Below are 14,729 nucleotides of genomic sequence, written 5' to 3'. Positions count from 1 at the left end.
AACATGAGTCTGATGTTTCTCCCCAGCGAAGCCCATTGGAGACCCAGCTAAGAGCTGGCCATCTAAGTACCCCCTGCCTAGCACCTACCAAAATCCCAGACTCCCCAGAGGAAAGCCAGTGTTCAGAACAAACCATGTTTTCATAGTCTAGGCACAGTGAACCACCCTCATCAGTTCACTGTTGCCTAGGAATATTCTGAGAACCAAGTTCCCAGATGTGAGCCAACGGCCGATCTTGTAAGCCAGCTTTTCTAAGGATAGCAATCTCGAGCCTGTTAACTCTCCCTGCACAGTTGTGAATCAATTAGTATATGACATCAGGGCTTATCTAAACCTTCCCTTCCATATAATTATGTGTGCGGAATCCCAGAGGCCTGCATGTTTCCCAACAATGTAGACGCACCCATTGCCACAGCGCTGCACTTAGTGGGCTTTGCCCTCCTGTCCCTACGGAGGAGCTCTCTGGTATTTGTAGCCTTCCTGCAGCTCCCCCTGCAGGCAAAGCTGAGAAGGACAGCATTGGAGCCACACCCTGTCCTCTCAAAAGGCCAGGAATTTCCTCCAGTGGTAGGTCTTTTCCAAGACTTCATGGAAGGTGCTGGGAGTATGGGCGACCAGAAGGGTAGTGTTGATGTTCTTAATATTCTACAACCTTCCTCCCTTAGGAAAGAGCCAGGCTCCAGTGTTTGATGTATTTGAAGCGTTTCTCAATACTGACAACATCCAGGTCTTTGCTAATGCGGCCACAAGTTACATCATGTGCCTTATGAAGTTTGTCAAAGGACTGGGTGAGTGGAGTCTTCTTGTCGTCCCTCACGACAGCTGGGGGCCCTTTCCTGGGTGACCGTGTGTGAAAAACCCTGGAGGCGGGCCCACTGCCCGCCTGGAGCCAGTAAGCCCACCGCCTGGGCTTTAAGCAGATGGCAGTGTGCGTTGTGTATTCAGAAGCAAAAAGCTTACTGTAAAAGCAGCTTGGATTCTGTCCAGGGTTGCTATTTTTCATCATGTTCCTGGAATGCTCTTGTAGTGTAGCATGTTTTCAATCTATATGTTACTTGACTCCAACTTCATTTTGAATCTTAAAATATTCAGTATCATATACTATAATCTTCCTGACATGGGAGCTGCTGTCCTCAATGTCACATAATTAGCAGCCTGAGCTTGAGTTTCCAGCTCCTCCTAAGCAAAAATTTAGGATGCCTTCCCCTGGGCCATATTAATCGTAACATTTCTTTGGAGGGTAAAATTCCCCCTTCTCTGAAACATACAAGGCCTGATTTTCTGCTTAACTGAGCAATGCTTGAACAAAGGAGAGCCTTGCTATACAATTAGACCTGCTGAAGCAGATTTTTTATGGAGCCCAAGTTGATCTGGGGTGAAACGGAAGAGAGGGCAGTTAGTGAAACCAAAAATCTGAGAAGGACCTGAAGTCTTAAAGTTTTGAGAACCTCACCAGGGAGTCCTCTTAGACCCTGAGGCTAAGAACAATTTGAAGAAGGACAATATAAGGTTCATAATATTTTTTTTAAATGTTTCCTAAATAGTCAACAGTTCACTTGCATAAAAAGACTGGACACAAAGAAACTAGGGGACTTCATTCATGTTCCCCTTCTTGGGGAGCAGGGACAAAAATGCAAGTTTCAGGATAGAGGCAACAAGTCTGATGTGTTGACCATTGTTGTTATAGTCTATTATGTATTACATGTGCCTCATTCTGTTGTTACATATACCCCAAAGAATGGAGGACTGAGCAGGACAACCATGGCCACTTTCTCATCGATTTTACAAACTAGCCTTCAGAGGAAGATTTCTTATGATCTACAGCATCAGATTTTATTTATTTTTTTTTAACTCTGCTCTATGTTAAATAAAAACCAAATAATTTAGTATCTCCATCACAAGAAGCCCTTTAAGTGTGAATCTTTGTCTCAGGTAGTAGAAAATTCAGTTCTTCTATAGGAAAAGCTCACCCTGGGTGGCTTCTTTGTTCCCTTCCCCCTCGGACTGGCACCCTCACAGTGCTCTGACACTGGACATAGGGGTGGGGGGTGGGGATCTCACACCATGCAATATTCTGCGACACCAGCTGGGTGTCCTATAACTCAATTCAGTTCTGGCACTCCCCGGAGTTAGCTCAGACTCCACAGATTAAGGACTCAGTCCCACAAGACTCCCCCCTCCGCTTCACATGCCAAAACAAAGGTAGATCCCGGGTTACCCACAAGTCTGACATGGCTGCACTTCGGGGGTTCCATGAGCCCACCCTTTGGATTTGGTTAATTGTTGGAACAACTCACAGAACTCAGGAGAACATGCTCACCCTTTCTTATATAATGAAGGATGTAATTAGGGATACGGATGAATACTCAAAGAGATGCATTGGGTGAGATCTATAAGGGTCCCAAACGCAGGAGCTTTTGTCCGCATTGAGTGAGGGTGTGGCACCCTCCCACAACGGAGATGTGTTCACCAACCCAGAAGCTCTCTGCACCCCATACTTTTAGAATTTTTATTTAGGCTTCATCACGTAGGCAGAACAGATCTTTAACTCTGTTTCCATGCTCTCTGCCCTAGAATGTGGAAAGTGGCTAAACATTTCAACTTCTACTCACAGTTTGGTCTTTCTGGTGACCAGTCCACATCTAAGAGCCCACCATGTGTTGCCTTGATTAGAAGACCCTCCCATCATCCAGGAAACCCCAAGGAGTTAGAAGTTCTGTGTCAGGAATTGGAGTCAAAGACCAAATATTAGACCACAAGATGCTTCCAGTACTCTTATCGCTTGGGAAATTACCAGGGCTTTAGGGGCTCTGTGTGGGGAACTGGGAACAGAGACCAATATATGCATTTGCTATTATGTCACAGTCTTATATTTCATTTACGAATCATTACTGGTATTCTCTTATTCAGTGAGCAGTTAGATGCCTGCCATGGGGCACAACAGCCCGTATGTACCGTGAAGGTGTAAAGATGAACAAAACACGCTTCCCGCCTATGAGAGGCTCACAGCCTCTTCTCAGAAACACACATAAATCAAAAACTATAATTCAGTAAGATGAATACTTTTGTGGAGGATAGTAAAAAGAAAAAAAGGAAAAAGGCATTTAAGCAGAAATAAACAAGCCTCTGAAAGAGATGTTTGGTAGTGCTTCAAAGAGGAAGTGACATTTGAAATTTGTGGAGTAAACTATAGGTTTGCTTTTGTAAAAAACAGGGTATATTGGAGGTACCCACAAAAGAGGGATAATAGGTGATGAGTTGGAAAGAAAGGAAGGGGGCAGTTGGGGAAGGTTCAAGGAATCCAGAATGTGTGGGGAAGTTTTTTAAGAAATAACTTATAATTTTTTTTTAAGATTTTATTTATTTATTTGACAGACAGAGATCACAAGTAGGCAAAGAGCCAGGCAGAGAGAGAGGGAGAAGCAGGCTTCCCGCTGAGCAGAGAGCCTGATGCAGGCCTCGATCCCAGGACCCTGAGAACATGATCTGAGCCGAAGGCAGAGGCATAACCCACTGAGCCACCCAGGTGCCCAAGGTTTCTGTGTAAAGAATGATACAACCACATGAACTCTGGCAGGCTGATGCCCCCATACCTGGGGATGGGCAGCTGCAGGTAGAGAGAAAGGAGACAGGATGTGATTGGCTCCAGCTCATGGTAGAGGTGGGATCTGTGAGGCTTGGCCCTGCTCCAGTGGAGACTTGGACTGGAGGAACTGAGCATCACTCTCTGCTCCCCTTCCAAGGACTGGTGTTGCCCTTTCTGGGTGTTCAAAAGCTGAGCAGATTAGGTATGGAGGAGAAAAACAAGTTATGAATTCTATCTTTGGACATTTGGAGAGGTTGAGCTTCTGTGAAACTCCTTTCGAGTGGAAATGCCTAGCAGCAAGTTACAAATTTAAGATTTTATCTTAGGGAGGGAGATAGAGGCAGCAAATAGAGATGCAGAATAATGGTATGCACGTGGAGGATTTTTTTTTTCTGTGAATTATAAGGGTAGTTACTTGTGTGGGGCGTGGAGTCTGCGGGAACCTGAGTCTCTGTTGCCAAGCTGGCTATGTCCTGCCCCGGACTCCAGGGGGCGCCATTTGCATAGACTTTGATGTGAAACACAGTGGCCTTGGTTAGACAAAACAAAAGGGGGTGCTCACTTTGACAGGCTAAGAAATGAATTTATTTTTAATTTAATGTAAAAATGAATTTAAATTATTTTAATTCCCACTGGCTTATTTCAACATGAGTTTGACCTAGTCTGTGTTTTTATGTTGTAAAATATGTTCACCCAAACCAGGGGCTGGCCAAACAGTGGCCTGCAGGCCAGAACCAACCTATCGATAGTTTTTACAAATAAAGTTTATTGGAACACAGCCATGGTCATTTGTCTATAACTATTTTTGGGTTACAATGGTAGATTTGAGGAGTTGTAACAAAAACAGGATGACCCGAAAGGCTAAAGTATTTATTGTCTCGCCCTCTACATAAATAGCTTGCCAGTCGCTGATCTAAAATACAACTGTTTATCTTTTCTAAGGAGAAACATGCTTCTTTGTCTGAATTTTAACTAATGTCTCGTAATTAGGTGTGTTTACCCACAGGGGAGGGTGCCTAGTGGCTACGATTGTAGACAATTAGAAACAATAACAGTACCGTGGAATGATTTCATTAAGAGTATGGAATAGATTCATTACATGAGAATAAAACTGGTATTCCTCAACTATTTACTTATAGAAAATCTAGATGCTCTCCAAATCTGTGAAATCTCTAGATACGTACCACACACAAAAAAATAGAAACCATTTCAATTCCATTCAGTAGTCTCCATCCCCAAGCCCCAGATGTTCAGACTCTACCCAGGGACTTAATTTATCATCACTGTTCAGCACTGAACATTGGCAGCAAATGGGTCCTTTTCCAAGCAGACAGTGACCTAGCACTTCCCTCCAGCCCAGCACGTGGCCTGTCACCAGGATTATTCTTTATCATCAAGCTTCAAAGTGACACCTCCCACAGCAGGGGCAACAGTGAAGGGAATTCCAGTGGGCCCAGGTTCAAAAGAACTCCGGCCAGCCCCTGAAGGAACTGTGGTAGAATACGAGGAAAGTATGGGTTAGTGAAAAGGGGAATTACAAAATGGGTTAATCCCAACAAAGTAAGAACGGTATGATTCCCAACTGCATGTACACCAGGCAGAGGGAAAAAATGACTGAAATGATTCATCTCAGGGTCGCAGAGTTCAGGATCATTTTTTCTTCTATTTTAGCCAACGTTTAATGAGCGAATGTTGTGTGAATAAATAGGTTTCCCGTTGAAGGAGGAACACAAGAGTAATTTTGTCTGTCTGTCTTCCAGGAGAGGTGGACTGTAAAGAAATAGGAGACTGCGTCCCCGGACCCGGAGCCACATCCCCAGACCTGTGCCTCCCTGCCCTGGATTACCTCAGGCGCTGCTCTCAGGTACACTGAGCTCCAGGTCCTGAAACCCACCTCAGATGATACTCAAAAACCTGCCTGAATGTCTTTTGCTGAAGCCCAAGAGAAACACTTTCTTTGACTCTGAGGAGATTGGGGGCTTAGATCTGGAGTAGGAACTTTTGTCCCCACCTCTCCCATGAAGGAGAGAGAAAGGAATAAGCGTGTGCTGGTACACACAATTGAATTGAAATCTCTGAAACTTCTCACATATACTCAGGCACAGAAACTGTTCATCATCTCTATATTTTCGCCAGGATATAGGGAGAGAGGTCATGAGGTCCTGGGAAGTCTTCATGATAGGACATGGATGGTGGGGATGACACCAATGAAGAGAGACGAAAACCAAAGAGGGGCACATTCTGTCAAGATCTAGTGAAGAAATCCCATGAAACTACACTTGTCAAAGGGAACAGCGCCCTTCATTGTGCTAAACCCAGTAACTGCATTATCCCAAGGGGTTGCTCCCTCCTGAAGCCCTTTCTCTCCCAGGCTTCCGTAATGCTCAGTAGTTGCCCCCTCCTATCTTTGCGGGTCATGTCACCAGGCCCCTTCCAGTCTGTGGAACCACTCCCATGGGGATAGCAGCAATAGTGTGAAGTCCCAGGGCTTTGGAAAGGATCCCCAGCCCCAGCTTCTTCCCTCAGCTGCCTCCACAAGGCCCCACGTGACAGGACCCCAGCTACCTTTTCACCCTCAGATCCTTCCCTCTCGCTCTGTGCTCCAATCACGCTGACTTTCTTCCCCTCAGATACATGGTGCCTTAATGCTCAGGGCCACTGCTGTTCCCTCTGTCTCGAATGGCCTCTCCCCGCATCTCCTTGCAACACTCCTTATCTTCCTGGCTCTCATCTGAAACACGAGCTCCTCAGAGAGATCAGAGCTTGAGTATTGACCAGCTCACCACCAGTGCTCCCACGTACCCTGGTTACTCTATTATCACCCAATATTTTCTATAGCTTTTATGTCCAAAATTTTATTTATTCTTTGTGAAAGGATCACCGTAAGAAAATTCCCAGAATAGGAATTTTGTCTGCCTCACCCACAACTCTTTCCCTAGAACAGCAGGCACAGTTCTAATCCATGAAGATCTTTGGGTGTTTGGCCCAGTAATGAGGTTCCTTGGCGGCTGGGCTCTAGCAGTGAGGGGAATAAAGAACCCAGGGCAGTCTGTCAGCTCTGCTTCCATACCTTCATCTGTCCCCCCTGGCCCACAGATGCCTCCCTTTCCTCACTTACTGTTGGCCTCCTGGCCCTGGTGTTGAAGCAAGGGAAGGGCAAGTCAGTCTGGTATCCCATTTACCTAGAGACCCTCTTCTCGGTGATCCCCACAGAACACTTTCCCACAGGCAAAAACTCTTGACATGTTTTGTGGTTCCCTGGGTCAGTTTACAAAAGTCTGTAAAACTCATAGGTAATTGAGATGCTGAAAAAGTATCCCTAGAGCCTTCTTCCTCTTTTTGTTTCCACTAAATGCTATTTCATCGGCTCCACGGGGTAAGAAGCCTCTCACGAGCTACTGTTTGAGTCCAAATCACTAACAACCTCAAAACTTCCATACGTTGGGAGCTTCTCTGGTTTTCCCTAACCCCAGTATTGCTGGTATACAATTTTATTCTTCTTTAACACCCAGAGGGCAGCTTTTCCCGACATATAATTGCAATTTGGTATTCTGTTATTTAGTTACTGGCCAAAATCTACAAAATGCCCTTGAAGCCAATATTCCTTAGTGGGCGACTTGCTAGCTTGCCTCGAAGACTTCAGGAGCAGTCAGCGAGCAGCGAGGATGGAATGGAGTCGGTCCTGTCGGATTTTGATGATGACACTGGTGAGTTGATTGGACTGAACGAGGTTATTTGCTGTGTTCGTATTCCCAGAAACTTGAGCCCTGAGTTCAGTAGCTTATAAATCATAAGAATGATCACCCATTTATGTTGCTACTGTTTTTAACTTTAACAGCACAAGCCTACCTAAAGTTTCCATGGACTGTTTAAGAACATCATTTGGTGTCTTGTCTCCAAACCCATCCTTTTTAGATGGATGCCTCCCTCCAAGCTCCGTGCGGATCTGCAGACTCCACTAAATATAGTTTCTAACTCTGAATTCTCTATAATTTAGCAAATTGGAATGTGGTTGCATTGGTACTTAAATTGGCTGGTAATTGTCTTTAATACCTTCTAGGAAACACAATCATTATATAATTACTTCCTGCAGGACTGTTTGGTTAGAGACTGGGGAAATTAAGCCACTACTGAAGAGAGAATCTATTTGTGACTGGTGGAACTGAAGGCTCATTAAAAGAATAATTTTAAAGAATGTGTTTCAAATTAGTTCCCATGTAATTTCCTGTGGATTAGAGCTCAGTCTAGTAACTTTGGGAAATTTTCAGATGGGTTAACTCACGCTCATGCTTGTCTTCTGATTCAGTCGACCCTGCCCTGTTCTAGATCTAAAAATGGAAATTACATCCTTAAAGGGGACTAATAACTGGCATAGGTTGATTCAAACCCTTGCAAAAGGAGTTTTGGGGAGAGGTTGTTTTTAATTTGGTTCTTTATTTGTTTTTAATTTTTGTTTTATTTTTCTGTTATAAATTCACTTAGAGTAGCAAGAGGATTTACAGTTTTCCATAGGGATTACAAACAGTAAAGCCTCACTAGTTGAGACTAATTTTAAGGAAAAACCATAGGAAAGGATAGCTAATGTAGAGAACTAGTAAAATGGAAATTGGCTAGATGTTCCTCAATAGAGGTTTCATTTAATGATTAGTTAAGAATTCTTACTTAGCTCTTAAACCTCCAACCCAGACAATTATAAACAGAAGCTAGTGTTGTTTATCTATAATACAGTCTTAAACTGTTGTAAATGGTTTGTGTACATGGCAGTCATCAATCCTCTTTCCATTCATGCAAATCATTGATCCATTGGTTTTTTTTCTAGGCACCCCATTTTTTAAGGATTAAGTTCAGCCAAGACCTATCTAAACTTTTCCACATTATCAATTCATTGAGATCTTTCAATTTATAATTATATATGAAGCAGAGCTAGCTCAGACAAAAGAATTGAAAACAAAGGCTTCAACTTAGTATTAAAAATTTGATGTGCTCTTAGATGTTATTCCTCTGGTTTCCAAAAGCAAATAACTTTTTTTTCTTATTGAAATTTCAAACATGGGTAAAACTAGACTGGTATAATGAACCTTCATGTACCCAGCTTCAACTATTAACTTATGGCCAATCTATTACATATATTTACACATACACCCTCACTCTATCTCCTCCCTCCATTCACATCCTCTATTTTATATCAGATCCCAGACATTATAGCATTCATCTGTAAATGTTTCAGTATGTGATCTTTGAATATAACAAACATAACCATAATTCCATTATCACACCAAAAAATTAACAGTAATTATTGAATATCAAATTCAGCGTTAGCATTTCCCTTTTCTTATGTCAGTGAATTTCCAGGACTGGTGTAAGATCTGCACTCTGTGTTTGACTGATAGGTCTCTGAAGTCCTTTACAATCTCTAGATTTTCCTCTTCAACTCTTTTTCATTCCTTTGCTCTTCATTTGTGGAAAAAGTGAGGTCCCATGTCCCGTGGAGTTTTCCATGTAGACTTTATTGGTTATACCCCCTAGAGTGGTGCATAACATGTGATTCTGGCTTCTGCATTTCCTATAAATTAGTTTGTTCACACTACTTATATTCTGAGGTTCATGAGCCTTTGTCCCCTAGTTTTATTATATTTGTGGTTCATGGGTTTGGTGTAGCTTCCTACACCAAATGAATCTGAATTTGAATGGGGATATTCAAAATTGTGGAAGTAGATTTTTTTTAATGGGAATATTTATTTTTAAAAAGATTTTATTATCTACTTGAGAGAGAGAGTCAGAGAGAGAGTGAGCAGAAGGGAGGGGCAGAGGAAGAGGGAGAAGCCAACTCCCCTCTGAGCAGGGAGCCCACTGCGGGGCTCAGTCCCAGGACCTCAGAATCATGACCTGAGCCGAAGGCAGACACTTAGCCAACTGAGCCACCTGGGTGCCCCAGTGATTAATGGAAATATTTAAAAGCAACCATCTTTTGACAGTTGTCTTCACAGGAACATGAGAAGTATTAGGATTAAAATGTAGGGTGAACTATTTTTTTTTATTCTCTGTCCTGGGTCCTTTGGGATGAAGCTAGGGAAGTCAAGTCCCTTCCCTGCAAGCAGTTATCTGAATGTCAGATTCACAGATTTCCAAAGGCAGGGGTGAGCAGAAATGTTGGCTCAGACAGTGCTTCTGTAAATGGCAAAACTAAAATTGTTCAGATGTAATAAAAAGCTTCTCATGCTTTTTCCCTTCTCTAGTAATGAGCAACACTAAAAGTTAGTATGTTATTTTAAAAAAGAAACTCTGGAGGGGAGGAGGAAGAGAGAGGTGTGTAATGAGAGGTGTGCTGCTCTGGGCATGTGATTCTGTCGATGCAGTGAGTACCATTCCCCACCTGTGAGCAGTACATGAAGTGATTTGCATGTACCTGGGATGAGAAAGCACCAGCAGTCCCAACTGCAAGGTGGGCAGGTAAATTAAAAATAATGTATAGATAGAAAAGAAAAAAGAAAGAGAGAGAGAGAGAGAGATGGGAGATGAATGATGATGGACCTTTGGAGAAAATGGGGCACAAAGAAGAGCAAAGTAAATAGAGCAGCACGCACAAGCAAGAAAAGAAAAACTGGTTGACTTGGACTCCATCAAATATAAAGACTTTTGTGCATCCAAGGCATTATCAAGAAAGTAAAAGAACAATCGAAAGAACATACTTGGGAGGCGCCTGGGTGGCTCAGTCGTTAAGCGTCTGCCCTCAGCTCAGGTCATGATCCCAGGGTCCTGGGATCGAGCCCCGCATCGGGTTCTCTGCTCAGCAGGGAGTCTGCTTCCTCCTCTCTCTCTGCCTGCCTCTCTGCCTACTTGTGATCTCTGTCTGTCAAATAAATAAATAAAATCCTTTAAAAAAAAAAGAAAGAACATACTTGTAAATCCTATTTCTGATAAGGTTGTAATATCCAGAATATATAAAGAATTCCTAAAACCCAACAAGACAACACAATTTTAAAATGGGCAAGGGACCTGAATAGGTATTTCTCAAAAGATCTACAAATAACCGATGAGCACATGAAAAGATGCTCAACATCATTAGTCATCACAGAAATGTAAATCAAAGCCATGGGGCAATACCACTTCACACCTACCAGGATGGCTATAGTTAAAACAAAAAACAACCTAAGTGTTGAGAAGGACGTGGAGAAATTGGAACCCTCACAGGAATATGAACTGGTACAGCTCTATGGAAAACAGTTTGGCATTTCTTCAAAAAGCTAAACAGAACTACTAGATGACCCAGAAATCCCTCTCTTGGGTCTATACCCTGAGGAATTGAGAGACTAAAACAGATAGTTACACCCCTGTGTTCATGGCAGCCTTATTCAGCACAGCCAAAGGTGGACACAACACAGTGTCCATCAACAGATGAATGAACAAACAGAATGTGGTACAACATTCCAGGGAATACTATTCATCTGATACACAGTACAACACGGATGGACCCTGAAACCATTATGCTAAATGAAATCAACCAGACACAGAAACACAAATACTACATGATTCCACTTATATGAAATATCCAGAATAGACAACTTCATAAAGACAGAGAGTAGATGAGAGGTTGCCAGGGGCTGGAATGAGGGGAGAACAGAAAGTTACTGGTTGCAGGGCTTCTGTCTGAGATGATAAAAAAAAAAAAGCTTTGGACCTAGGGAGTGGTGACGGTTGCACAAAACTGTGCATGAATACCACTGAATTGTGTATGTAACAAGACAAAGTGGCAAATTTTTGTTATATATTTATATTTACAAGAAAATTATATACATATATATGTAACATACAGTAAAATAATTTTTTAAAAAATATACTAAGATGATGCAAAATGATATTTTATTATTTTGGTATTGTCAGCTCCCAAGAAATGTGAACTTTATTTCATTATAGTAGAATTTACCATATAATCTTCTTCCTGTAGGGGGATGAGAAGAAATTTTGGGGTTTTTTTCCCTTTGACTTTGTTAGAGCCTGTTAGTCATCGTCTGCCCAGGCTTGTAGACACTGAGGGCTACCACACCATGTGGCACTCTGCCATGCTAATGATGCTTAGTTGGCTCTTACGATGACTCTGTACTGTGTCTAACTGGATCTCACCAAGATCTGCTGCTTGGTTTCCAGGGCTGATAGAAGTGTGGATCATCCTCCTAGAGCAGCTGACAGCGGCTGTGTCCAACTGTCCACGTCAGCACCAACCGCCAACCTTGGATTTACTCTTTGAGCTGTTGAGAGATGTGACAAAAACACCTGGTAAGAATTTATATGCCTGCCTTTTGTGGGAGTTGTGATACAAAAAACTATTTTCAGGAAGGTATTTCTGTGTTCCTGCCCATTTCACAGCTCTACCCCTAGACTTCGTACAGAGCCTCATGCATAATAGCTGCTCAGTAAACACTTGTTGAATGACAATGAGGCAGTGATAGGTTAAGGTATGCCCTGTTACTGTTGACATATATTCCCACCAGTCCGTTTACAAATAATGTGTGCTATCCAGTTAGTTGAGTGTGTTGGATCCCTCCAATAACCAGGCAAGATTATTGGCTTTGCTCTGTTCCATGATTACAGCCTTCCTCTTTAGCTAGATGTTACATGCTCTTGGCCCCAGGGCTGTCAGTAGGGCCCACTGAGTTTCCAAGGACATAAACCACTCAGAAGTATATACAATATTAAGACAGCAAGATCCTTAATGTATAAAGGTCATAGATCATTAGATTGAGAAAAAGACATGTAGGGGCGCCTGGGTGGCTTAGTAGTTGAGCATCTGACTATCGATCTCAGCTCAGATCATGATCTCAGGGTCATGAGATGATCCCCACATTGGGCTCCATGCTCAGCATGGAGCCTGCTTAAGATTGTCTCTCTCTTCCCCTCTCCCTCTGCCCCTCCCCCTGCTCATGCATGCTCTCGCACGCTCGCTTGCTCTCTCTCAAAAAAGGAAAAAGACTTATAGTGATCATCTATACCTTGATAGTATAAGAAACGAATGGCCCTGAGGAATTTATTTCTTCTTTTGAATTAATTAAATTTAGCATGTGCACTTAACACATGCAAATTTTGCCAAGATCCAAGCAACTTACAGAAATTTTAGTTTTCACAATCAGAACCACAAATGAACCCCACTAGTTAATTCCAGAGTAATAAGAGTTTTGTTATTTATCACAAAGTGATGAAGACTTGATACTTGATACTGTTTTAAGATCCATTGCAAAGTGTATAGGAGAATTTTTTTCAGAAAATCCAGCATAGCTACTCCCATATGTCAGAATGTTATATCTTTTATCCAAAAATAAGCAGGTACTTTATAGAATTAATTATATACCGCTCTTTCACTAGTTAGTACATTTTCTGTTTTCACATTGCCATTAGATGTATGTGAGGAGCACTTAATTCTAGAAATCTATCATCAAAGGAAATTAATGGTGATGAAGACAAAATGGGTTTATAATGATTGCTGAAATATACTGAATTCCAAAAAAATTATGAACACCTTAAATGTGCTAAGTAAATTATGATAAGGGCAGATGAATTTTCCACATATGTTCAAATGAGTATTTGTGAATAACATTTAAGGTATATATACTATGGAATATAATCACAACATGAAAGTTTATGCATTTATAAATACATACGTACATTCAAAAAGACTAGAAGTCAAACAAAAATGTGATTATCTCTGTGGGCAAGGTTTCTTTCAACTTCTTTGTATTCTTATGTTTTCTGTTTATTAGGAAAAGGATGCTTGCTTTTGTGATCAGAACTTTAAAAACTGATCACTTTCACAAGGATTTTCACTATAGCATTATCTATAAAGCAAAAAATTAGAACACCTTAACTGTCCATCAGTAAGGGAACAGAGACGTAACTATTGTGTATACATACAACAGAACAGTCTGTGGCAGTAAAAATGAGGAATATCTAAATCCACTGACACAGAATGATCTCTAACTCATGTTAATGTGTTTCTTGATGTTTCCTATAGATACTTGTATGTACACTTTAGAAGTTATTTTCTTATATGTGTATATGCATCTGTATGTTTACCTCTGGGTACTGGAGTTAATCAGGTGATACTTTAGCTTTATGGGTATTATTTGAATTTTTATGAATTTATTTGTGTATTATTTGCATAACTAAATTCATACAGAAACAAAAAAGAGGAGCACCTGGGTGACTCGATTTTGGCTCAGGTCATGATTTCGGGCTGTTCGGATCGATCCCCCATGTCCAGCTCTGCACTCAGCAGGAAGTCTGCTTGAGATGCTCTCTTTTCCTTCTGCCCCTCCAAGTCAAATGCTCTAAAATAAATCTTAAAGAAAAATGCCACCGAAGGCCATATATTCCCTAATTAGTAGTAAATTCTCTTTCCTTGCAGCTTGTAAGAGAGGGGGAAGGAGGGCTCCTGAGAAAGAGATGGGCCATGCCAAGCCATGGCAGTGAGTTCCATTTCCCTATAGGAAAGCTGTTGCGATCACAGTTCTGATGCTAATTTTTCTTTTTCAGGACCAGGATTTGGAATCTATGCAGTTGTTCACCTTCTCCTCCCTGTGATGTCCGTGTGGCTCCGTCGTAGCCATAAAGACCATTCATACTGGGATGCAGCTTCTGCTAATTTTAAGCATGCCATTGGCCTGTCTTGTGAGCTGGTGGTGGAGCACATTCAAAGCTTTATACACTCAGGTATCTATGCTCCCATAGAAGTCCATGCTGAGCATATTTTTCATGGGAAGCACCACTGTCTAAAAGTGCTTATAAATACCAGTGTATGATTTTGTCTGGAAATTTCTCAAAGGGAAGTATCTGGTCAGTGCCAACCTTCTCCCAGATTATCAAAATGAAACTTGACACTTAAAATACGTATGTGACTAGAAATATAATGCCATCTACTAGATCTGTGCATGAGAAGAGGGGAGGCAATTTCAAGTGTATAATAAATTAAAAAAAGAACTGGCCCTGTGGTCTGGGATTAAGAAGGGGGTATAGCCTCCTGCCTCCTCTGGGAGGCCAAACAGAGGAAAGATTTTAACAAGGGCTTCAGTTATAGGCAAGAAGTTGCTTAGGAGGTTAGGGGCGAAGTGTCTTAATATCTGTGGCACTTTGAAAAAGCATGGGGTGGATAGTA

At 41.9% G+C, this 14,729-nt stretch overlaps 1 protein-coding gene across 1 annotated transcript in view; it reads left to right on the top strand.

Annotated features, from left to right (window-relative positions):
- Positions 1–14,729, top strand: part of ARFGEF3 (ARFGEF family member 3) — a 171,071-nt gene that overhangs the window by 136,476 nt on the left and 19,866 nt on the right. The window contains exons 24-28 of the mRNA XM_080805657.1: positions 666–788; positions 5,347–5,450; positions 7,149–7,293; positions 11,732–11,860; positions 14,111–14,287. Coding sequence (XP_080661783.1) covers positions 666–788; positions 5,347–5,450; positions 7,149–7,293; positions 11,732–11,860; positions 14,111–14,287 — 678 coding nt within the window. The remainder of the gene's footprint in view (positions 1–665; positions 789–5,346; positions 5,451–7,148; positions 7,294–11,731; positions 11,861–14,110; positions 14,288–14,729) is intronic.

Source organism: Martes martes, assembly GCF_963455335.1.
Source record: "Martes martes genome assembly, chromosome: 6".
NCBI lineage: Eukaryota > Metazoa > Chordata > Mammalia > Carnivora > Mustelidae > Martes > Martes martes.
Note: the sequence above shows the minus strand (reverse complement) of the source record. Positions and strands in the feature narration are given on the sequence as shown.